A 23,957-nucleotide genomic window follows, 5' to 3' on the forward strand; every position below is an offset into this window, starting at 1 on the left:
GAAATGGAAAAACTGGAAAATGTGACTGAAAATGTGACGGGGAGGGGGGAGGGGGGGGGGGGGGGCTTTTGAGATCCTCAATTTGAAATGCTGTGCTATAATTCTAACAAACCTGTTAAGTGCTGGCAAATGCTGTCATTACATTGTTTTACAGGCGTAAGGCACAATCTTGCCAACTGTAAAAGACCCTAGACATTGAGTGCCATATGGCTGAACAGAGGTCTATATAGCAAATGGCTTTCGTCAGCAAAGTTTGTGCCCTTTATGGCTCCCCCCTCCCCCCTCACTTTCAGTTAACAAGAGGGGCCAGCGAGGCTGTGTTTATCACTGTTCTGGGTGTTGCCCAAGTGAGAAATTTAGCAGGAGTGCTGTGAGTAACCACAGGTAGACTGATGTATGTATCTGCATCTCACCAGGAAGCCTTCATGTACACTGCACTTGACTTTATTTATGAGAACCCCAGAGCTGGCTCAATTCTGTTTCATTAACAAACCACCATGCTTGGACAGGTTTTTATGTGAAAGCAAACACATCTTTTAAGCAGAGTTCTGTCTTGTTTTCCACCCTTTATTGACTAATCTAAGCAGTAAATATTCCTAAAGAAATGACTATCATGTATGGTTTTGTAAAGACAAAACTATATTGTTGAATTATGGTAGTCTTTCCTTGTCTGTACAATACCAGTAGAAATAGGCCCTTTATTTCCAATTGCATTACAGTTCCAGAGACCATTGTTTACTTAATCTAGTTGGCAAGAGGTTTAAATAAAAATTCTAATAAAGTGTTGACTGAAGAGGAAAGGCTGTCTGTGTGTGTGCTCCCATGCATACATGCTGCCCTGCAGCCACAATGAAACAGATATTTTCGACTCTGCATCAAAATAGTTTTAGTGCTGCAATCAAGGAGAATTGCGAGAAACATTAACATACCAAAAGCAGGCCCTAACAGCAATTCTGACAAAAACAATGTCTACATACATAAGAGGTGGCAATACAAACATCATAAATTTTACATGTAATGGTCTCAAAAAATGTAAGTAAACATTGACATACAGTATGTCACACCAACAGCAGACATTTGGGAGTAGATGCCCGGGTCTTTGTGGGGGAGTTAGTACTTTTTATACTACCTCCATGTAAACAATGTTGAATCATTATACAACTTTTTTTTTTAGATGTCAGCTTGAGAAGGTCTTTTCTTCAGCCATCTAACTGAATGTTAGCAGGTCAAAAGTGATTGCTTTTAAAATACAGTACATAAACTTTTTGCAATTGTACCATGCAAAAACACTCCACTGTAAATATTTTTTGTAATGTTGTCTCTGGTCTTGATGACTAACAAAAAAAAAAAAACCTTTAGCTACAGGCCAAGGCTCAAGGCAAGACCTACATACCTACAGTGGAATGCATTCTCTTCTTCGGGGCAGAATTAAATAGTATGGATGGACACCTATGCTAAACTGTATACATGTGCTTCTCAAAGATTAGGGACACTGCCTTCATTAAAAACAAAATACCTTCTGACCCCAGTCTTCCTAATCCGTTTCTCCTGTATAAACAGAGATGTATTAACAATGGGATGCCCAGAAGGTTCTTTTCATCCTGGTGATTCTCCAAACAAAAGATCAACAACTAGTGCAAACAATTCCTAAACCCTCATATAAAGCACATACTCCTCATTAAACCCAACAAATGCATTCTTTTCAGAAATGCTTCCTAATGAAGTAGTGTATTTGAAATTGAAACAAGGGCAAAAGCATTTCCTAGTAATGGAAATTTAGAAAAAGTATAGGTTACAGTTTTACCGGTAACTGTCAACATTTACCAAGTAAGGTGATAAATGTCCGGAATTATGAAGAAATATATTGCTTTTCTGACATTTAACAAACACTTATTGGTAAAGGCACTTCATACTTGAGATAAACCAGTAAATGTCTGAAGTAAAACGTTATGCTTATTATTTCGGAAAGACATTCGGTCATTAGCCAAAGACACTTGGTTATTCTTGAGATTTACCAGTAAATATCTGCAGCAAACTGTTATATTTATTTCTGACATTTACTGCTTCACTTGGTAAATGTCAACATTTACCAGCAAATCTTGAGATTTGCCAATATTCTGACTTTTACCGTAACGTATATACTTTGACACAGAGACCTATACAAATTCCACTAAATTGTCAGGATGCTATTTTTTTGCTGGATGACTTGAAATTTATGAATTCAGTGAGACTAAAACGTACTAGTGGTAAAAATGCTACAGTTGTCAAATATTTGCTTCAAAAGAGTTAACATTCATTGACATGCTCAGCTTCTGTGATCCAAAATTACCAAACAAGCAACTAGAAAAACAGCGCAATTGACAGAACCTTTGAGAAAGTGTAGCCCCCCCCCCCCCCCCTTCCCTGATTGCTTGTAGACAAACATAATAAGCAAGGGGCAATCTTAACATTCCACAGCAACTTTTACTTCCTGCCTCCATTCATTAAGACACAAACAGCCTTCAAACCAGCTGAGCATCCAGATATTTGCCTGGTTTAAATATGCAGAGAAAATGTTACTATTTTAAAAGGCTAGAATCCCACAAGTTAAGACAAGGGAATTTAAAAAAGACCCCCCTTGCACCAGCTTCCAGTGACAACTACATTAACAGTTACATGTTTAACTCATATTTTCACTACAGCAATGTCTCCTAAGGGAAAATATTTGTTATGCATTAGACTGGACAAACAGAAAACAAATTGGAATTTTACATTGAAATACTTTAGGACGTATTCATACAGTATGCGGTTTCTTTAGGAGGGTTTGGTTTTGTCTACAGATTGCCAAGAACTATAAAATTACCTCATTTCCTTTTTCCTGTTAGTAGGAAGCGTGTGGATTTGTTTACCGTACTGGACCACCCTGCACGAAATATGCTCCCCTTTGTTCAAGGTCCGATTAATACACCAGCTTTGTCCAAGACAAACAGTAACTCTGGCAATTGTGTACATTTTGCATTTACAAAGGTCATGCTAAATAAAGAATCTATTTTCTAAGAAAATAGTCAGGTGAAAGTCAAAATTTTAAAGTCCTTATATTTATATAAATTATCTTAAAGTGTCATGTTAAAGTAGCTGTAGGTCTGTTGTTTAATGCGAATAGAGCAACGACAAAAAAGAACATTATAGGAACTTCTCTCAGAAAAAAAAAGCCTTTCAGCAGTATGACCCCTGCAATCTGCAGGACCCATAACTCCGGTTCTACAATGGGTACCACTAAATCCAGACCACATATGCTAGGCAGGATCACTACACATCCACATGACTCATCTGCTACTAAATTATATCATTAAAGACAGGTCAGTCAGTCACTGTGTCCAAATGAGGCTAGAACCATCTGCTGCATCCCTAAAAGACAACATGGGCAGTGCACACTTGTAGGAATAATGGGAATACCTAATGCCAATTATCTATATTGTGGACCAGAAATGGGCTGCTAGCCAGATGGATTCTCTGAATACATGTGCCCAAATGGTTCTTTTTGTGCTGATGATAGATTTACACCCTGCTCTGGTATTTTCGTACTGCAGTTTTAGTTGGGGGTGGACTGGAACTATTGTGTAGTTGACAGTCTGTTGCTGACAGCTGTTTCAATTTTAACGTGATCTAAAACTTGTGTGGCACAACCTCAGATTATTAAATTACACTGAATTATTTTTTAAGCCCTCTTTTTTTAAGTGTTTGAATAAGACCAACACAACAGTAATTATATTGCAATTTTAAAGTAATTGACACTATAATTAAATGCTTTATATATAATTCGCCACACTACAGTGTCCAACCCATTTTCTAAAGAAGCTAAAAGTTATTGGTTTGCCTGACATGGCTAAACCACAATGACAACGGGTTGTTTGCTGTTTAAATGAACATTAGCTCTGCCCTGTCTCTCATGCTAGTGTTTCTCGCAGCCAGCAGGGGGTGTTCCTTGCTTCCAGAGGTTCAAAGCAATTGCTCAGGTGATGTCATGGACATGGAGGCACCATAGCACAGGGAATGCCCCGTGCAGTTCATGTCCACCAGACTAATACAAATTGCTATCAGAACTCTAACATTTATCGTAAATAAAAACATACAATGAAATATAAAAATGTGCATTAAGGTATTGTATTTCATTACTGTATGTATGGCCGTTGTAAATCTATAACATTTGTAACAGAAAAACAACCACCAATATTAATCGATGTTCACGAAGTACACGCACACGCCACTTACAAAAAAAAACCCCAAAAAAGCTACATTACAAATGCAGCCCATTTATACCGGTCCTAAAAACTCCTGCGTATAAGGTAAACACATTTTTGTTTAACTCGAGAGAGTTCTACTTTTAATTATGCCAACAACTGAAAAACATCTCAACTAAATGCAAAAAATTGCAAACCGCAATGTTTATATTTCTACATATGAAGGAACCACATAAAGTAAATAAATCATAAATTACTACATATAGTGATCTGGATACGAATGCAAAAGAATCCATAGATCTTTTCTTTCAAATACGTGGCCTTGTACCGGTGAGATAACAAAAGTTATCCAAGTAGTCTGGTACTGTTAGGTACACAATTAAATCAAAGGATAAAGGCATCCTCAGTTCTAAATGTCATATCGAATTCGTAAATCAGATTATATGTGGTGAAAGACTAAACAAAAACGGTTTATACTGTTCCAATAAATCACTATATCACAGAGAAGTTAAAGTTAAAACCTAGAAATAAGGACAAGCTGGCACCGTGGCTCTGGGTCCTTGATTTGTGATCACTGCGGCTCAGGACGAGCCGAGATGTGAGATAGCAGGCTGTATGTGCACGTAGCAGGACGATTCCCTAATCTGACATCTCTCAACGCAAGTTTAACCTCAATATATTATTATATCCTTAAAACACTCATGTTAACATGGGGTTCGAACCCCAAGAAGGACATTTTTTAAACCTAGCTATATAATAATAATAATAATTTGCACCCATAACTAACCCCAACTGGTTATACAGCACTCGCTATTACAACAGCAAAGTGAATAAATAAAAAGTAGCATTGCCATTACGTTTATATGTATTGCCTATTTCCAACTTTACCCACTGCACCCGGCTTCGCTTTCAAAACTCTACTGCAAAATGACAATTTCAATTAAAGAAGCCTCTGGCATAGTATTCATTACTGTCTTTTAAGAAAATACAACAGACCAAACAAGTAATGGGCTACTCACGTGTTAGAATCATTGCGGTCTGTTTAACCTTGCACATTTATAAAATCTCCAATATGTTTGCTTGTGTCCACCCGGAGTAGCTAATCCTATTAAAGTACAATTAAAGTCCAATATGATCCATCTTGCATCGTTACTGTTTTAATATAGTAATGTTAACTGTATTTTTGGCATAATGATTATAGAAAAGTCCCAATGATCTTCAAATGACGAAATAAATCCATGGTTTAATTTCAGCTTTTCTCAGATAAATTCAGTAATAAATCTTTGCACAAATAACACACAAGCCAAGTGTGCCCACGAACTCCTCTTGTAAGTCTAGGTTAACGTGAATGTGAATGAACTGAACTCAGTCTCTCCTTAGGAACTGAAAGGCTGTAAGTAACCCCACCCCCTGGGCTGCACCAACCATACACCTGAGACACTTTTCTGGTCCCAAGCCTTCTAACAACTTTCTTGAAAACTAATTGATGACAGCTGTAATACATCATCTAAACAGTTCAAATTGAAAAAAAAGACACATGTAAACATTAATGGTTTAGTGAAGAAAAACTTAGTTGTAAGGAGGGAACAACCATATAATTCAAAATGTCCTACTTTTCTCAAGGGGTGTGTGTGTGTATGTGTGTGTATATGTGTGTGTATATATATATATATATATATATATATACATATATATATATATATATATATATATATATTCTTTTTTGCAAGGAAGTGTTGTCATGAATTTAAATTAATCAATGTTAGGGATCTTTTGCACATTTGAGAACAGTATTTTTTATTATTACAACATGTTTTTGTTTTTTTTTTCAATTCTGTTATGCTATAATTATGTTATTATGTTATATATAAGCTCTCATGATCATTCAAAATTTAAATAATTCAGGAAAATGCAAATGTAGATATTCTGCATGACAAAAAGATCAGTATTTGACAGAATTCATCAATATATTGTGTCTGCTGTATCTCTGGGTGTGTTAAATTTGGCAACAGTAGAAGTGGGTGAGCATCTATTGGCACATAATAGGAATTTCAATTCGTGAAAACAGCAATTCAGTAGCATTCGATGTGGAACATGATGTACCAGTCAAACAAAGAAAACATGTTGCTAATATGAATTAGCACATACTACAAATAAAACTCCCTGTGGCAGTGAGGGCTGCAGTGGTGACGTCAGATCAGTTCATATTACAGAAACACAAATGGTACAGGGCAAAATGGTTTGGCTGCGCTCGTACTTTAATTAAAAAATAAAAGATTAAACAAAACCAAAACACTGACACCAAAGTAAAGGGCACATTGGCCAAAGTAAAATAACACACACAATTATTATTATTATTATTATTATTATTATTATTATTATTATTATTATCAAAATGAGTACCATGGTTCGCTCACTTGGTAGCTCTCGCTTTTACTCCTCTAAATCTCTCCTCCCTGACAAAGGATTTCTCCTTGCTATATATAGCGTATATATATTCACCCCGTCACACTCCCTTAAAATGTGACGAAAATATGAATTAATGTTTGTGGTATGTTTAAATATTTATCTGCTTTAGAGGTGCAGTTCCCTTTCAATTCGAAGACGACCACCAAGGACATTATGTATGGAATATGCCTGCCCATTGGGTAGGTATCGCTGAGCTCTCTATATCAGAGATGCCGATAGGCCCCTTCCTTGGATGATGCACTTGGTCCCGCCCACCGAGGGGATAAAACTGCTATCCAAAGGAAGCCATTTCTCTTTTTCCTTCTCAAGACGGAAAGGCCTCTGTGTTGAACTGAGCGTATTGATGCAGAGCTTCTCGAGTCGATTGTATTTCCCTGGCATTCGTGCTGAAAGCTGGCTTGCCGCTTTCCTGGAATCAACGACTTGAAAAAGACCAAGCCTTTTTTGCCTTTCTGTCTTTCAGCGGCCTCTTCACTTGCGTGGTAGGCCGCTCTTTGTATCTGTCTGTCGTGTGTGAGCGACTGCCTATGCAGTCATCTGCGAATGGTTGTCTATTCTTCCGGAGAGTACACAGTTCCTCCATCGGGCTAGGCCTTGCCGTATCCCCGCTGTTGAGTAGACCTTACCGGCTGTGTATTCCCGCCCACCTCGGTGAGTCGGGCCTTGTAAACAAATAGTGTGCTCTCCTCTTTACAATCTTTCCACATGTTTGCTGTCTGCTTACTCGCCCACCACGTTTTCGGCCTTGTGTCCCCCTGGTACAAGCTACGTGATGACCAGGTGTGTTGACCGTGCAGTTAGGGTAGGCACATTGAGTAGCGGCCTCCCCGGTACTTCGGTACCGCAGCGCACGCATAGCCCTTGATACTCAGGTATCTCGGTGCACGGGTGCTTAGTGCATACGGCACATGGTGCCCAGCGCCTCAGCGTCAGTGCACAGTCACAGTCACAGTGCTGCACGGTACACGGTGCATATAATGCTCTCGGTACTCAGTGTGCCCGTTGCTTGGTAGGCACGGTGCACACGGTGCTTGGTACCCACTGCTACAACGCTAGTGCGAGAACGCACATTGCTGCACGGTACGCTGTACAAATAGTACATGGTTCTCGGTGCGCACGGCGCTCGGGCCGCACGTTGCATGAGGTGCACTTGGTGCACAGTGCTGGTACAAGGCTAGTGCGGGCACACACAGTGCTGCATGGCACACGGTGCACATAGTGCATGGTACTTGGTGAGCACGGCCATCGGGACGCACAGTGCACGGTGCACACGGTGTTTGGCCACTGACAAGACTAGTGCCACGGTACTAGGGGGGGAGTAGGCTCAGCACACACGGTGCTTGGTAATACACTGCTAGGTACCTTCTGCTACAGCACTAGTGGGTGAGCACACGGCGTTTGCACTTAACCAGTGCTTGAACGCAGTGCAAGTGGTGTTTTCTGCACGGCCCATGCAAAACACCAGGCCCATGTCAGGCAAGTCGGGGTTCCACCCTTGCACGACCTGCAACGCCAATATCTCGCAAGAGGACAAGCATACCCTCTGTGTGTGATGCTTGGGCGTTAAACATGCGACCTTGGCCCTCGAGAGGGAGGTGGCCTGTGACATCTGTGAGGCCTTCCAACCCCGGGTGAAGGAAGCTGGTTTGGGGAGGGCCACGAGGGCGAGCTCCACGGCAGCACTTGGAACCCCAGAGCCCCTCCTCCATGACCTGTCCCAGGACCCCTTGCTAGACATCTCCGACGTGCAGGCCGCCTACAGTCGCTCCCCATCGCCATGAGCGAGAAGGGCGAAGCGTTCCAAGCAGGCAAGGGATAGTATGGACCTTAAAGCCCACATGGCCCAGGTCTCAGAGCTCTTGGCTAAACAGGCGCTAGGGGCCCAGGACCAGGCGCCGTTGCAGCCCCAATTGCCATACCCCCCCCCTCCCCTAGGGGAGTTCAGGGGGGATGGGAAGAGGCATCTCAGCTGGCGCAACCGGACAAGTTCCCGGCCTTCCCAGACTTCATGGAGGAGGTACGCTCCTCCTTGGATCGTCCGGCCTCGGGTCCTAGCGTGCTGAAACATGCCGCACCGCTCGCCTCCCTAGAAGGCGCAGATAAGCTTGGCCTAGCGGGCCACCAGAACAGTTCCAGTCCCCACGGCTCCGCTGGGTGACCTAAGGCATCGTCTACAGGGCACATCAGCAGCAAGCAATCGGGCCCAGCCGGCAGGGAATGCTGGTTGTGGCCAGTCCACACGCCAGCGCCCTAAACAGCCACCCCAAAATGCCACGCCTCAGCCTCGGCAGCCCGATCAGGGCCCCTGAAGGCTGGCGGCCTCAGACCCCCTTTTCGGCACAACAGCTGCAGTACTGGCATGCTTGCACCTCAGACTCCTGGGTGTTCACCACCGTGCAAAACGGTTAAGTGCTTCTGTCACATCCTCCAGTCAATCCGGCCAGGCAATTGGTTTACCACTGTGGACTTACGAGACGCGTACTTTAACGTTCCCATTCGTCCAGAGCACAGAAAGTAGCTCCACTTTTCCTTTCAGGGAAGCATTTACGAGTTTGCTGTACTGCCATTCGGTCTCTCCCTAGCTCCTCGTACGTTTTCAAAGTGCGTGGACGCTGTCCTGGCTCCCCTGTGGCTACAGGGGATCAGAATATTAAATTATCTCTACGACTGGTTGATCTGTTCCCAGTCGCAGGAGGGAGCACTGGCCCACACGGCGGTCGTGACAGAGCATCCGGCGAGGCTGGGCCTCACCATTAACGATGCAAAGAGTCGGCTTACACGCGCACTACGTACTTGGGGCTCCGGCTGGAGTCCATTACGATGCCCGCATACCTATCAGACGACAGAGTTGTGGCTATCCAAGGTTGCCTCTCCCTGTTTCAACAGGGATCGCAGGTCACCCTCCTACTGTGCCAGAAACTATTGGGTCTGATGGCCACAGCCACATCAGCCATTCAGCTGGGTCTGCTTCGCATGCACCCTCTACAAGCGTGGCTCAATGTGTTCCACCTCAATGCCAAACGCAACTGACACCATCGGCTGACTGTATCTCACGCGTGCTTGGCAACCCTATAGTGGTGGAGGACTTCCTCTAACGTGTGTGCGAATGGGAGTGGTGTTGAACCGCCAAGTGTTGACGACAGACACCTCCAACTTGGGTTGGGGGGCGGTCTGGGAAGGCAGAGGAGTATGCGGATCCTGGCCAGACCGCTGGACATTCCTGCACATAAACATGCTGGAGTTGCAAGCGGTATCCCTTGCTCTCCACCAGTTTCTCCCAGTGCTGAGCGGCACACATGTGTTGATCTGGACGGACAACACGACAGTGGTGGCGTATGTCAACCACCAGGGTGGCCTACGGTCCCCGGGGTTGCATTGCATAGCCTTCAGGCTATTGAAATGGGCTCAGAGGAACTTGCTGTCCCTACGGGCTACGCACATTCCCGGTGCAGTGAACTGGGCAGCGGACATCCTCTCCAGGAGCGGTCCACATCCGTCAGAGTGGTGACTCCACCCTCAGATTGTGGAGCGCATTTTGGAAAGGTTCGGGAAGGCGCAAGTCGATCTCTTTGCCTAGACACAGATGACACATTGCCCCCTATGGTACATTTGCCCAAAGCGTTTTTGTATGCTTTCCTGTCTATACCGCTTTTCTCGAAAAAGTCCGGTTAGAGAAAGCGTCAGTTCTCCTAGTGGCCCCCAAGTGGCCAAGGAGAGTCTGGTTTTCGACCCTGTGCCAGCTGTTGCATGGCCAGCCCTGGGAGATTCCACTTCGCTTGGGTCTCCTTAGTCTAGCGATCCGCTCTCTTTGGCACCCAGAACCGGACAGGTTCCGGCTATGGGTCTAGCCCCTGAAAGGGACCGCTGGTTAGCCCTAGGGCTATCAGATGCGGTTGTGGGTACATTGCAGAGCGCTAGGGCAGACTCCACTAGGTATTTGTACACCTATAAGTGAAGGTATTTCCAGGCTTGGTGTCTGGCTAGAAGCCATGACCCCATATCTTGCCCTATGCTGGTCATCTTACAGTTTCTGCAAGAACTGCTTGATGCTGGTAGGTCTCCTTCCACCTTGAAGGTGTATTTAGCGGCTATCTCTGCTTGCCATGCCCCCGCAGATTCAATTTCTCCGGGTGCACATTTTTTGGCTACCCATTTCTTAAAGGCGCTCAGCGATTACACCATCTTAGGAGGACTGTTCTCTCCGAATGGCGCTTCATTGTTGTACTGGAGGCTCTCATGAAGGCCCCGTTTGAGCCCATACACTCCATAGAGTTGAAGTACCTGTCTATGAAGACAGCCTTCCTCTTGGCTATCACCTCCACTAAGCGGGTCAGTGAGCTGCAGGCGCTGTCTGTGCACAGCTCCTGCATGCGTATTTGGGAGGATGGCAGCAGGGTGTCTCTGTGCACCAACCCTGCTTTCCTCCCTAAGGTGATCACAGCCTTACACGTTAATCAGTCTGTGGAACTGGAATCCTTCCAACCACCTCCATTTGCTTCAACGGAGGATGAGAGATTAAATTTCCTCTGTCCAGTGCGGGCATTGAGATGCTACGTGCATAGGACAAGAGCTCTGCGTCAATCTGACCAGCTCTTCGTCTGTCACGGGACACGGACCCTAGGACAGCCCCTCTCTTAGCCATGTCTGTCACATTGAATTGTGGATACAGTCTCGACTGCATATAATAGTGCTGGCTTGCCCTCACCTGGTAAGGTAGCCGCACACTCCACTAGAGGGTTGGCTACATCTTGGGCCCTCTTCAGAGGTGTCTCGATGTCTGATATTTGTACTGCGGCTAGCTGGGCTACGCCGCATACCTTCTCCAGGTTCTACCGTCTTAATGTGGTAGACCCTGCCTTGCCTTCTGTAGGCACAAGGGTCCTTGAGGGTGTAAGTTCACACCACTAACCCCTGGGTTAGACAGTGCTTGTGCGTCCCTCATATGCTGCCGCTCCTTCTCCCTCACGACGGCTCTGGTATGCGTTATCCCATACGTAATGTCTTTGGTGGTCGTCTTCGAATTGAAAGGGAACGTTAGGTTACTTACCGTAACCCTGGTTCCCTGAAAGAGGAGACGACCATCGGTCGCCCTCACGGGTTCGACGGAAAAAGAGAAATGGCTTCCTTTGGATAGCAGTTTTATCCCCTCGGTGAGCGGGACCGAGTGCATCATCCAAGGAAGGGGCCTATCGGCAACTCTGGTATAGAGAGCTCAGCGATACCTACCCAATGGGCAGGCATATACCATACGTAAATTCTTTGGTGGTCGTCTTCTCTTTCAGGGAACCAGGGTTACAGTAAGTAACCTAACGTTTTATATCTACAGCAAACACTGAAAATGTGTGCCTATTGCTTGCTTACGGTCCGTAAATATTTAACTTAAATTGTAAAACAGTTTAATTATATTATATTTTACAATAACACAGCAACAAAAAGTGACCACACATGATAAAGTTAAATTAAATAACAAGAAGTAGTTATGAAACTTTAGATTTGTTACCAGTTTGTGAAACAGAAGTTGTGAAAATGTAAAGCAACTGTTCCCTCCCTATCAATAAACAAGATGCCAAGGAGATATTCAATTTGTCAGTTTGACAGTAAACATGTAACACTGACCTATTTATTGCCAGTAAAATAAATAAATAACATAAATTAATTCTGTAAATAAACTAGATACCATAGATGAGAGAGATAACAGTTTTACAGAATCAATTATTGTAATTCTATACAAATAAAAAAAAAAATGTTGAAACTATTAAACTATTTAAAAACCACATCAATTCTTAATTTTTTCTGTGTTTTCCAAACTGCTACTAAGAGGAAAATGCCATAGGGCATGTACCTTTACCAAGTGCACTGCAAATTCACACCTACTTTTTCAGTTTTGCATAACAAACCACTATTACTAATTCAAAAACATTTTGCGCACCTCAGCAGTTCACTGGAGGAGAGAGTTCTGTCTCCACTACTAATGTGGCTGATTCAAAACACCAGGGGGGTTGGGAGCACTGAATGCACTCAGGAGCCCCACCACTATCCAAAGGATAGTACAGCCTTCCTGTTCTTCTCTATACAACAAACAAACATCCCCTTTGCCCTTAGCTAATACAGTAATCCAGTCTTAATAAAGCCCTTATCTTTCCAATGCAACATTCTAAAGAAAACTTGTTTTCCAGACAAGACATCCTTTATATTAAATAAAGATTAAATTGCAGATTCCAGGTCTAGATGTCTAGTCTGTCCCCACAAAACATTCCCAGGGAGATTAACTTATTAGAAGAATAAACTGAGTGGTCAAGTCTTGCTATCATTTTTTAATATTTGTTTACCAGTATCTATTTTTCTCATTTATATTGACATTTTCATTGCTGTTTGGTACAGGGACATAACAAGAGCCCCCCCCCCCAACAGTTAACATTTCTAATTTCTGAAATCCATACAAACTTGACCTCATTTCTAAACAACTCCCTGTCATTTGTTCGGTGCCATAAACAATGAGGATTTTTTATTGAAATACTGAACCGGAAATTACATAAAAGGTTAATAAAGTCTAGTTCTCTTAAACTCTACTGATTTTTAAAAATCAATGGATCAGCTCTTCTAAGGTTTTAAGACAGGGGTATGATATTGGATTGTTCTTAAGATATTTCTAAGATATTTGGAAGATTGTTCTAAGATATTTGGAAAATATTTCATTATGAGTTTTATAAAGGGGCGGAGCTGCACTGAAACAATGATTGGTCAAGTAGATTTACAGCTTCCTGTCTATTTCAACTACTTTTTCACAATATGCCATTAATACATCTGGAAGTATGGGAATAAAGGGACTTGCATACCATTTCAAAGTTTGCCTTTGGAACAAATTGTATTTATGGGTGTATTAGGACATTTTGTTGAGAGAAACCTTTCTTCTGCTCCTGTATACCTTCCACACAGAAGCAGAAACAGAATTGTTTACATCTGGAATGTAGAAAGTGATGCAACAACCCAAGTAAAACAGAGAGAACTCAATAATGTGGTCTGTGCCTGCAAGACACTGGCCATGCTCACCAGTGTGTAGAAACCAGGCTAAAAATGGCCCAGTCGGGCCATTTCCTGGCATTTATCTTGCTTCCTGTCCAGCTTTAATGGCCAGCAATTAAATGGACGGAGCACAGCATGCCAAAGAGTTAATCTTGAAAAAAAACCCTTACCAAAATGCTTGTTGATTTTATACCTTCAGAATCCATCACTTTTAATCTATTATTCAATTTAAGCACCCTTGGTGGATTGAGTGCCACTAACTAAACCATTAAAGCATTCTGTAAATATGTATTTAATTTAAAAACAGTATAGTTAAATACAAAAAAAACATATACAGTACATATGATATGATTTCATATCATCTATTCTTTTTTTAAATGATTATAATTGAAAACTGATAAACAAAACAAAAATAAGCTACGGATGGGATAAGATGACCATCATGCTGTAGTAGTGGTCACTGGCCACATCTGATTTATGGCACTTTTGACGCATGGGGTCAAAACAAACTGCTCACCAAGGAAAACAACAAACAGTTACCACCTCATTGTGATATGCAGATATACAAAGGATTTCTTCCATTTACACATACACTGTCGAGATCTACATATAATGGCATGCCAACATTAAAAATAGTGTAAATTGCTAGCACTTTGTGAATGCTGCCCATTAGTGATTGTATTTCATATTTTTTATACATTCCAAATTCCCACAATATTTAAAACAAAATTATTGTTCAAGTCTGACTGCTGTATGTCTCAAGCTTGAGCCAGAGTTTGAAAAACAGAAAGAGTATCTCTTTTAATCCCAAAGGATGCAAGGAATGAGAAACTGGAGAGCCAATGCCAGGATCTCTAAAATCAGATAACAGGCATGCAGCCGTCTTCCTTCATTGACCGCACAACTATCCCTGCCCCAGGGCACTGCATTCTCAACAAACACCAGCAGACAAGAGAGTTTATGGACTGGGCAGTGATAGTCCTCTTTAAAACAACACAACCAAAGGCACTGAAACAAATAAACAGTAACAGTATACAGTGTACCACAATCAAAACAAAAAAAGGGCTAATATTTTTCAAATACTTTTTTACAAAGGGTTTTGTTTTTAAATCTTGTTGGGAATTGCTATTGTTTACTTTTTCTCTGCACGTTGCTTCGTTCTGTATACAGCACAGTGCATCCATAAAATCAGTCACAGATTCAAAGGTCAACTATAAATCAACTCAAGTAAAGTTTTTTATGTTAGTGCCTTCTTCACTGTACATTTATATATATACAGTTCTATGAATTGCAGTTTATCTAGGGCAGCTCCAGGAATTCAAATAATGTAAATGTTAAAAAAAAAAATGCAGTTTTAATTTATCAATTAGCCCACTTTAAAGAGTAAGGAGCGGAGTTCCGAAAAATATACCATTATACGTCCCCACGTGTGTGTTACAACTGTTTAAATAATGTACCTGGACATTTTCTTTTTATTGTTATTATTATTATTTATTTATTTAGCAGATGCCGTTATCCAAGGCAACTTACAGAGACTAGAGTGTGAGTCACTTACAACAACGTCTCACCCGAAAGACGGAACACAAGGAGATTAAGTGACATGCTCAGGGTCACACAGTGAATCAGAGCCGGGATTAGAATCAGGGACCTCCTGGTTACAAGCCCTTTACTTTAACCACTGGACCACACAGCCTCCTGCCAACTTTTTACACATAACTTTAAAGTCTGCTTCAAAGCTATTTTCAAAATGGCCACTCTAGTGCACTGGGATTTGAGATCTCTCCTTCATTGTGCATAGATTACTACAGTACATGGTTGATTTCAACTTTGAACACTACTTTAATTAAAACCATGAAATTGTGCAATTAGGTGGTGGTGTTGTGGTCTAATAATATTTTAGAACTACAGATTAAATAAAAATAATTGATACTAAAAGAAAAGTACTGTAAAAAAGCAATGAGCACCATACATACTGAAAACAGTATCATTTTCTTCTATCTGATTGTACTGCATTTCTATAAACCAATGAACCTGAACCTTAATTTCACTTGATTTCTTAATGGTGAGTAAAGGCAAACACAAATGCAACACTGTCTCCAAAAGTGATTTAGTTTGATTTGGACTCTCTCCAGTTCATTGTATTTGAGGGTCATGAGGGAAATACACCAATGTATAATTTAAATCACTTTACAGTATCAACAATCCAATGCTATTTTCATTGTTCCTGTTATGAACAAAATTTTGTTGACACAGTCCCAAACATTGATTAATGCTCTTTTAATAGACTCGCTGGGCATTGTGACTCCATAGGGAAAGAAACTGACAAGTGAACCTCAAAGGAGAGGACAAGACACAGTGTCTTTTGTCTTTTGTTCCAAAATGGAAATAACTGTCTCCAGTCTTGATAAGCTTCTCTTTTGATCTCCCTTTCTAATAAACAGAGGTCGGCATTATCCTATTTTCATGCTTGTCTTAAATCAAAAATCGACAGACAAAAACTATTGGACATGCAAACCATACACTCTTTTTTTAGTGTGTTGTGTGCCAAATAGTAAGTTGTAGTGAATCATTTTCATTTATTTGGTGTTATATTAGGACTTGACTTTTCCTAATGTTATAGTTATTATTTAGTAGTAAAATCTAAATGTGCATAACAGAAACTAGTGTTTTGTCTTTTTTTTGTTATTGGAAAGATGAAGAAAATGAACAAAGTTTGTGAGCTATTATTTTGACTTATTTGGTCACATTGTGATGTTAACATGACAGTATATGTGACAATAAAAGGCACAAGCAACATCATTCAATATTGAATAGACACAACAATATTCTACAGATGCAGTGGTACATTTATCTATAATAAAAGGTAAACAGGAAACTTGATTAGTGTGGTCCTTAGTAACTAGTTATGTTCTTCTTGATTCAGATGAAGCCAATATTTCTTGCCACTAAGTTATACTGTAGGTTCCAGTTCCTGTAAATAAAACACCACTTTCCTGCTGCACAAGTTAAGTGAGATCAAGTGGAGTCCAATTACTGGTAACTCAGTAAGTGAACCTATAGTGCTGTTACAGCATTATTATTATTATTATTATTTATTTCTTAGCAGACGCCCTTATCCAGGGCGACTTACAATCGCAAGCATTAATTGACTTGGTATTTTTATTAACTCAGTTATGTGCTTTTGGGGTGTTGGGGTGCTTTTGAATAGTGCCAAAGAACATGAACATAAAGGAGCCAAAGGATACATGCAATGTGATTTGCGACTGCAAAATACCCATATTGCTGCCAAAAAACGTGTTTAGCTGGCGTAAAGTGGGCCTTTAGCGGTCACTAAAAAGCGGTGTATGTGAAGAATGGTTTTCACCTGGCATTCTGCATCCGCTATCAAATTAGCACTTCGTCATCATTAATCAATTTAAATGATATTGAAATATATTCAAATGAAGAATTGGGCGGGGATCTGGAATACTAAGCGGGCGCAAACATTACAATGAGATGCAAGATAGTTTGCCTTGCACTTGGTCAATTGCTGGCACTCCAAAAACTTTGCACCTTCTCTGACAAGGTGCAAACCATTGCAGAAGCGAGTAATTAAGAGCTGTATAAAACCACTCACCTTCAAGACCTGTCATTGGCCTCAGGATGGCTGCAGTGATACCATATGGCCTTTTTAGTAGCATAACTGATGTTGGCTGGCGCTTACAAATAACTCAGTTTCATGCTGAGTGACCTCAGCCATAAGGACTCTCAGCACCTCCTCAGAGAACTTTTCTTTCCTTTTCCGTGCACCAAGAGGACTTTGCTGGCCTTCCTCTGTCTTATCTTTTTGTTTGGTTTGATTTTCCTGCTTCACAAATCTCACACAGCACCTACTGCTCTTGTACTCCTAACTCACCTCACCTCTGGGCTGTAAGTGTGGTCGCTAAATAGCCTGATAAACAGGCGTCGCTCATTGCAACCCTCATTCTCATGATTATGCTCATTATTTGTGCGTGTTGAGTAATTTGCATTGCTCTTAAGCTTACATAGGCCGCTAGGCAATTTGGATTTTGTAGCCTCAATTGTTTGCATTGTGCCTGTCTTTACATCAGCCCCAAAGTGTCTACGTACTTTTGGATCAAGTGGTATCATGTACATGTTTAGGTGAACTGATTGCCACATGGAATGTACACATTTTGCCCCGCAAGAGTCGCCTTTTGTTAAACTTCTGAATGGATATATTGTAATCTTTGTATTATAAATAACTATAACAAAAATGAAAATATTTTCAATGACTTTGACTTTTACAAGTAATGGTGTGACAAATTAATGTCTTGGCTAGGCCTCAATCCATAACAACCACACTGCTAATTAGTCTGTGTCAATTGATCTAATAAATATGATCTGCCTCCTTCTAATTTCAACCAAATTGTTCACCCTCAGCATTTCTCTCCACTTTTGGTAGTACTGGGTAACCTGCCATCCAGTCTTTTGGGTAGGCCACTGTTCAGCTACTGCAGCAGTGCCAAAATTGGCCGCTCTTACAGAGGTAAAAAAAATGAAAATATCTTTAAATTAATCCAGACTGAGAATGGTTGCATGTTTCAATGCAAAATAATGACATTTGAAAGCAAAATTACTTAAACAGCAAAATCACACCTGTGACGTTTTAAGCAACTTGTAAGACTTTTTGTCCAGTCCCCTATACACAGTAAATGGAAACGCTTCTCAGTGTTTTAAAATCTGGATTAATTATACGATTGATTGAATGATACAGTACCTGCATAGAAAATGTAAATGCCACTTGAGAAGTAGCTGTTCCCCTTTGTCCAAAATACATTACTGTGTTTGTCTTTCCACAATGATACTTTCTTAGGTTAATCTCCTTAAAAATAATCTGACATCCTCAAGATCAGGTTCCTTGACTACTGAAGCACTGAGAGCATTGTGATGCACAAACAGTATTGTGCACATGGATTTATAATCTGAGACAGAAAACCCAATGTTAACAGAAAAATAAAGTACATACATATAAAGTACACTTCACAAAAAAAACAAACAAAAAAACAAAAACCACAGTATCATCCACAGCCTTGAACACTACACAGTGAAAACACTTCTGCCTTGTTTCCTGTTCAGAGCAGACCAGGCAATCTTTAACCTTGTTAAATTATGCCATTAATTCAAAACTTTCTTTGGCATTTGATGAATTAAGCCTTCATTTTATCAAGCATTGTCAATTTAACACCACACACTGGTGTTTTGTAATAGCTTTCAAATACCATTGAGATCTTTTATGATGACTGCATTTTATAAAGGATTAAAAACAATACAATGTAATTTGTTTTAATTTAAATGTAATTGTGATACACATGGTGTAATGGATGTCATATATACTGTACACCAGTTACTTTACATTAACTGAATATTTTTTTTGAAGAAATTGCTGTACAAGGTAGTCCCAAGGTAGCCTAAATAAAAGTAGGTTGCACAAATAAACTCTGATTATGAACTTTTGCACACAGATAATCATCGCTACTAGTAAGTTTTAGCCTACAAACCTTTTCTCGACTTTTGTGAGAAAAAATCAATGTGATAGAAAAAAAACACACACAATATAAACTGTTTCTGTATGAACTTGGAACTCTCAGTACAGATTAGTTATTTTATATTGTTCATGTTTAACCACTCCATCTTGTCACTGACTTAAATGCATTGCAGTTACATTCTTCTTCTTCTTCTTCTTCTTCTTCTTCTTCTTCTTCTTCTTCTTCTTCTTTACCATGAATAGACCAATTCATACACAGCATCTCAGGTTCCTGCTTGTAACATTTCTTTCAGCAGGGATATCAACTGCACAACAAGGCAGTCATAATACTTGCCCAAGTTCATGCAAGATGTTTGTGGCAGGGCACGAATTGCACTGAACTTGAACTGAACTCTTATAGGTATCCGTATTCATGTTTTTGTAATTGCTTTTATTTGAAATCATTCTTATCCATTCATCGTACTTGCTACGTGCTCATACTGGACTTTACTCATATAAGCAAATATTTTGAATATAAGTTAACTGCTCTTAGTCGAACTCGCTCTTACATGTAATTATTTACTGTATTCTCTATTTTGTGCTCTTATTTGAATTTGATCTTTGGTCCATTAGCCTACGTGTTAATGATGATTGTGCTTTGTGTTCAGGGGCAGCAGTGTGGAGTAGTGGTTAGGGCTTTGGACTCTTGACCGGAGGGTTGTGGGTTCAATCCCAGGTGGAGGACACTGCTGCTGTACCCTTGAGCAAGGTACTTTACCTAGATTGCTTTAGTAAAAAAACAACTGTATAAATGGGTAACTGTATGTAAAAATAATGTGATAACTTGTATCAATTGTAAGTCACCCTGGATAAGGGTGTCTGCTAAGAAATAAATAATAATAACTTGTTCACAGTGTTTTAAATTTTTTTTTTGTAAGTATCTTACTTCTTCTACTCATAAAAAGAAAACGCTATTAAGTAAAGTTTTGTTAAGTGCGATTAGCGGGTTGTCAAAGTTTTGATTTGGTCCGGGCCTTAGCCTACATTGACAGACAACATTCACAGGGTGTGTGCTAGAACAGAGATTTTTTATTTATTTTTTTTTAAATTTAGTCGTCGACAATTATTTTACCCTGGTTTTCACCCCAATTTAGCATGCCCAATTATTATCTGTATCCTCGGCTCACCGCTCGCAACCCCCCCGCCGACTCGGGAAACGGAGGCTGGAACACGCGTCCTCCGAAACCTTCTCCTGCCAAGCCGTCGTTTTTCGCACTGCAGATCCACAGCAATGCCACCAGACCTATAGTGCCAGAGGACAACACAGATCTGGCGGCTCCACTGCAGAACCACAGACGCCCTATCGGCCACAGGGGTCGCTGATGCGCGGTGAGCCGTGGATTCCCCTGCCGACCTAAGCCCTCCCTACCCGGGCAGCACTCAGCCAATTGTGCGCCGCCCCCCAGGAACTCCCGGTTACGGTCGGCTGTGACATAGCCTGGATTCGAACCTGCGATCTCCAGGCTATAGGGCACATCCTGCTCTCTGCGCGGAGCGCCTTTACTGGATACGCCACTCGGGATCCCCTTAGAACAGAGATTTTCTTTCATCAAGCAGGTACAAAAGGTAAAATACATGAATACTGTATTTACGTATCTTCCGGGAGGATTGATTTGGAAAAGAGATTAAAACATAGTTTTGAACAAAAACATGCGATGTCCTTTATCAGAGGTTAGAGACCTCATGTTGACCAATTTGGTTAAAGGAAATCTCTTATTCATTTTCTTACATGTCCTTAAAAGGAACAAAGCCTGAAGGACATAATCACGTATCAAGGTTGGATTTAACCAGAATGAACTGTTCGGGGGTTTCTTACGTACAAATATGTTATCACATGGTCACATTGGCAAGAATCGTGCTTGGTACAGTATGTGAAAATTACAGCACCATGAATAACAAATGCATTACAAGGCTTGTAAGATGATATATTGTGGAAACTGCTCTTGTCAGTGACTGAATGTGATCTTACACAATCCTAAAAATGTTTAAATACTTCAGCTCTGTTACTGCCGTGCTTATCAGTCATTTATGATTTATATATAAATATTTCAAGTTCAACTGTAGTTATGAATCACAACTGTTAGCTTCTGCTTAATGCTTTTCAATAAGCATTGTAATACTCTTTTTTTTAATATAACTTCTATCCTGTCACATATACTGGTACTGGTGCGTTAACTGCTCTGTGCTCAATTTATGTCACATGTTAAGACAAGTGTATGTTTCTTTTATACACTTGGAAATGAAGTTAATTCTCTATATTTCATAGTAATTCCATTAATATAACTAAGCATATCTGAATAGTTTTCCTTTATCTTGATAACAGTGTATTATGCTGATTAACCTTAGTTATCCTCCACATGTCTGCAGTTATTGGAGAGAGAAAGTGAGTGTCGTTGTTACAATTTTTTAATTATTGGGAAATAAATAGTTGTAAAAAGAACATAGGCCATCTGGCATGTGGTTTCAATGTATAACCTCTTTTAATGAACTGTCCATCAATTCCATAACTTTAAACAAATACATGATCTAAATAACCTGCTAATTCCAGAAGTCAAACAATTCTGTTTTTGGTCTACTAAAGTAACAATACTACACTGAGAAGGCAGAAGATCTACTGGAACCAGAAGTTTCTTTGCCACATTCAATTGGATTTTCCTTTTTTTTTCTTTATGTATTGTATTTATAAAACACAGTACAATAGTACTGCTGATGTATGGAACTAGTAAATCAGCCTTACAGTACTGCCTAAGCATTTAGTAACTAGGCACTCAGATGGTCCATCCAAATATACCTGGCTGGTAGCATAGATGTGCTCTTGATAACAAAAATGTATCCACAGTTTGCGATACTGTATGCTACTGTACATACTGTACTCAGCTATGAGATAATGACAAGTGACTCCAAAATGGTGAGGGGTATTGTAGCAGTGCAAAAATGTTCTTTCACATACCAGAATTGATATACTGTACTGTACAAGATCAGAAAGGGTCAACTCTATTAATAATAACTATTTTCTTTTAAAGTAATTTTGTAGGAACATGCTGACTTACTCAGTGTAATTGTTTAAGGCCAACTCCATGTTGACTAAGAAAGTTATCAGGTTTAGAGCTACTTAGAAAACTCCCTGGGATGTATTCAAAAACAACCATGCAAATGCTTTAAATGAGGCATGTTTGCCTATGATTCCTGATCATCTCAATGGTATGTGAAGATGAAGTTGATGGAATTTATAATTGGTGGTTAAGTCCTTATCCTTTAAGACTTATACAAGTTTTTAGATCAATCAGATACTAAGGCCCGGATGAGCATAGATGGGCTGAATGTCCCCCGCTAATTCCTAAAATTTCTTATGTTTTTATGTTATTATCTGTCATAATAATTTGTAAATAATGATCAAGTTTGACATTTGTTTTCATTTACAGGTTAAAAACTAAGTGCAGATTCAATGTTTTTTTTTAGATTCATTTTTAATTATATATCTTTATATGTGGCTCAGGTCTACCTTTTATCGCTACCTTTGTCACAAGAAGTATCAAGGGAAAAACTGAACTCAATTCTAAACAAAATGTTTGAATTTTTCTGTTTGTATTTACAGTATGTTACCAGTAAGGACTTTATAAGTGCTTCTCATGCCCACTACAGATACAAAGGCATGATTTACAACAAATTAGATCATTTTATGTGGGAAACCACCAAAATATTGTACCACAGAGGCTTTCATTACCAGACATATGTGCACAGTTCCCATAGGACAGATTACATATGTCAGGAACCAAAAGGGGAAACATAACCTGCAGTTGCTACAGAACATGCAGTATACAGATGCAGCCCAAGTGCTTTAGGACATGAGCAACATACTGACGTGTCATTCAACCCTTGCTGAACAGATTGTCCACTGAAAGAAATGACATGCATCTGCCACTAGCTTGCACTGATGAACATCATACTTAAAAATCAGTTTCGCTTGCAGCAGAAATGGAACAGCATAAACGCAAATATTAGGATTTCAGTTAAATGCTTGATTAAATAAACAATAAACTGAAACACTGCGAAATACAAGCAAAGAATAAGTGTCCTCAAGTGACCCTAATTAAACAACAGCTACTCACACCTGGAGGGTTTAACATTTTTATAGACTCCACAACCGGTAACAGAATAACCAATCAAAGGCCAAAGTTTTTTAAAATGGCAATTTTTCATTATTATGCTTTGAGCTATTCAGGAGCTAGATGTACAAGCATGAGCATACACTTACTAAATGTTTCACCAAGGTAGTTTTACATGAGAACATATTTGCTAATCTCTATGAAGAATTGTCATGTTGACAGCAATTTTAATATAGTGGCCTCCTCAGGCAAGCCTTCCCTCATAAAGATTAGCTGGAGCAATCCCAACATTTTTACAATTATTACTCAATGTTACTAAGAGGGCAGAAATCTCTAGAAACCCTGATGTAATACATTTTGACACACACGGAGTGCTGGGGTGATAAGCTGGCAGTGAGAAGGGAAGCAGGATTCACACTGGCACCAAAACATATTTTATCCTTTTGTGCAATACCTGTCTGTACCAGATTTACAGCATTTAGAAGGACATTTGCAGTCGGTTCTTATTAAATCCCTGACCTAGTTGGCAATGTGGTTTATAGAAACAGACACATGAATCAAGTCCGAGTAAAG

At 40.3% G+C, this 23,957-nt stretch overlaps 1 protein-coding gene across 2 annotated transcripts in view; it reads right to left on the minus strand.

Moving 5' to 3' along the window:
* Nucleotides 1–23,957, minus strand: part of dlc1 (DLC1 Rho GTPase activating protein) — a 172,600-nt gene that overhangs the window by 20,113 nt on the left and 128,530 nt on the right. The window contains exon 1 of one of the 2 annotated variants that reach the window (XM_034034084.3): nucleotides 5,240–5,650. The exons of the other annotated variant lie outside the window; for it this stretch is intronic. Coding sequence (XP_033889975.1) covers nucleotides 5,240–5,276 — 37 coding nt within the window. The 5' untranslated portion in view covers nucleotides 5,277–5,650. Of the gene's footprint in view, nucleotides 1–5,239; nucleotides 5,651–23,957 lie in introns of those variants that run through there. 2 annotated transcript variants of the gene reach the window in all.

This window comes from Acipenser ruthenus, chromosome 1 (genome assembly GCF_902713425.1).
Source record: "Acipenser ruthenus chromosome 1, fAciRut3.2 maternal haplotype, whole genome shotgun sequence".
Classification (NCBI taxonomy): domain Eukaryota; kingdom Metazoa; phylum Chordata; class Actinopteri; order Acipenseriformes; family Acipenseridae; genus Acipenser; species Acipenser ruthenus.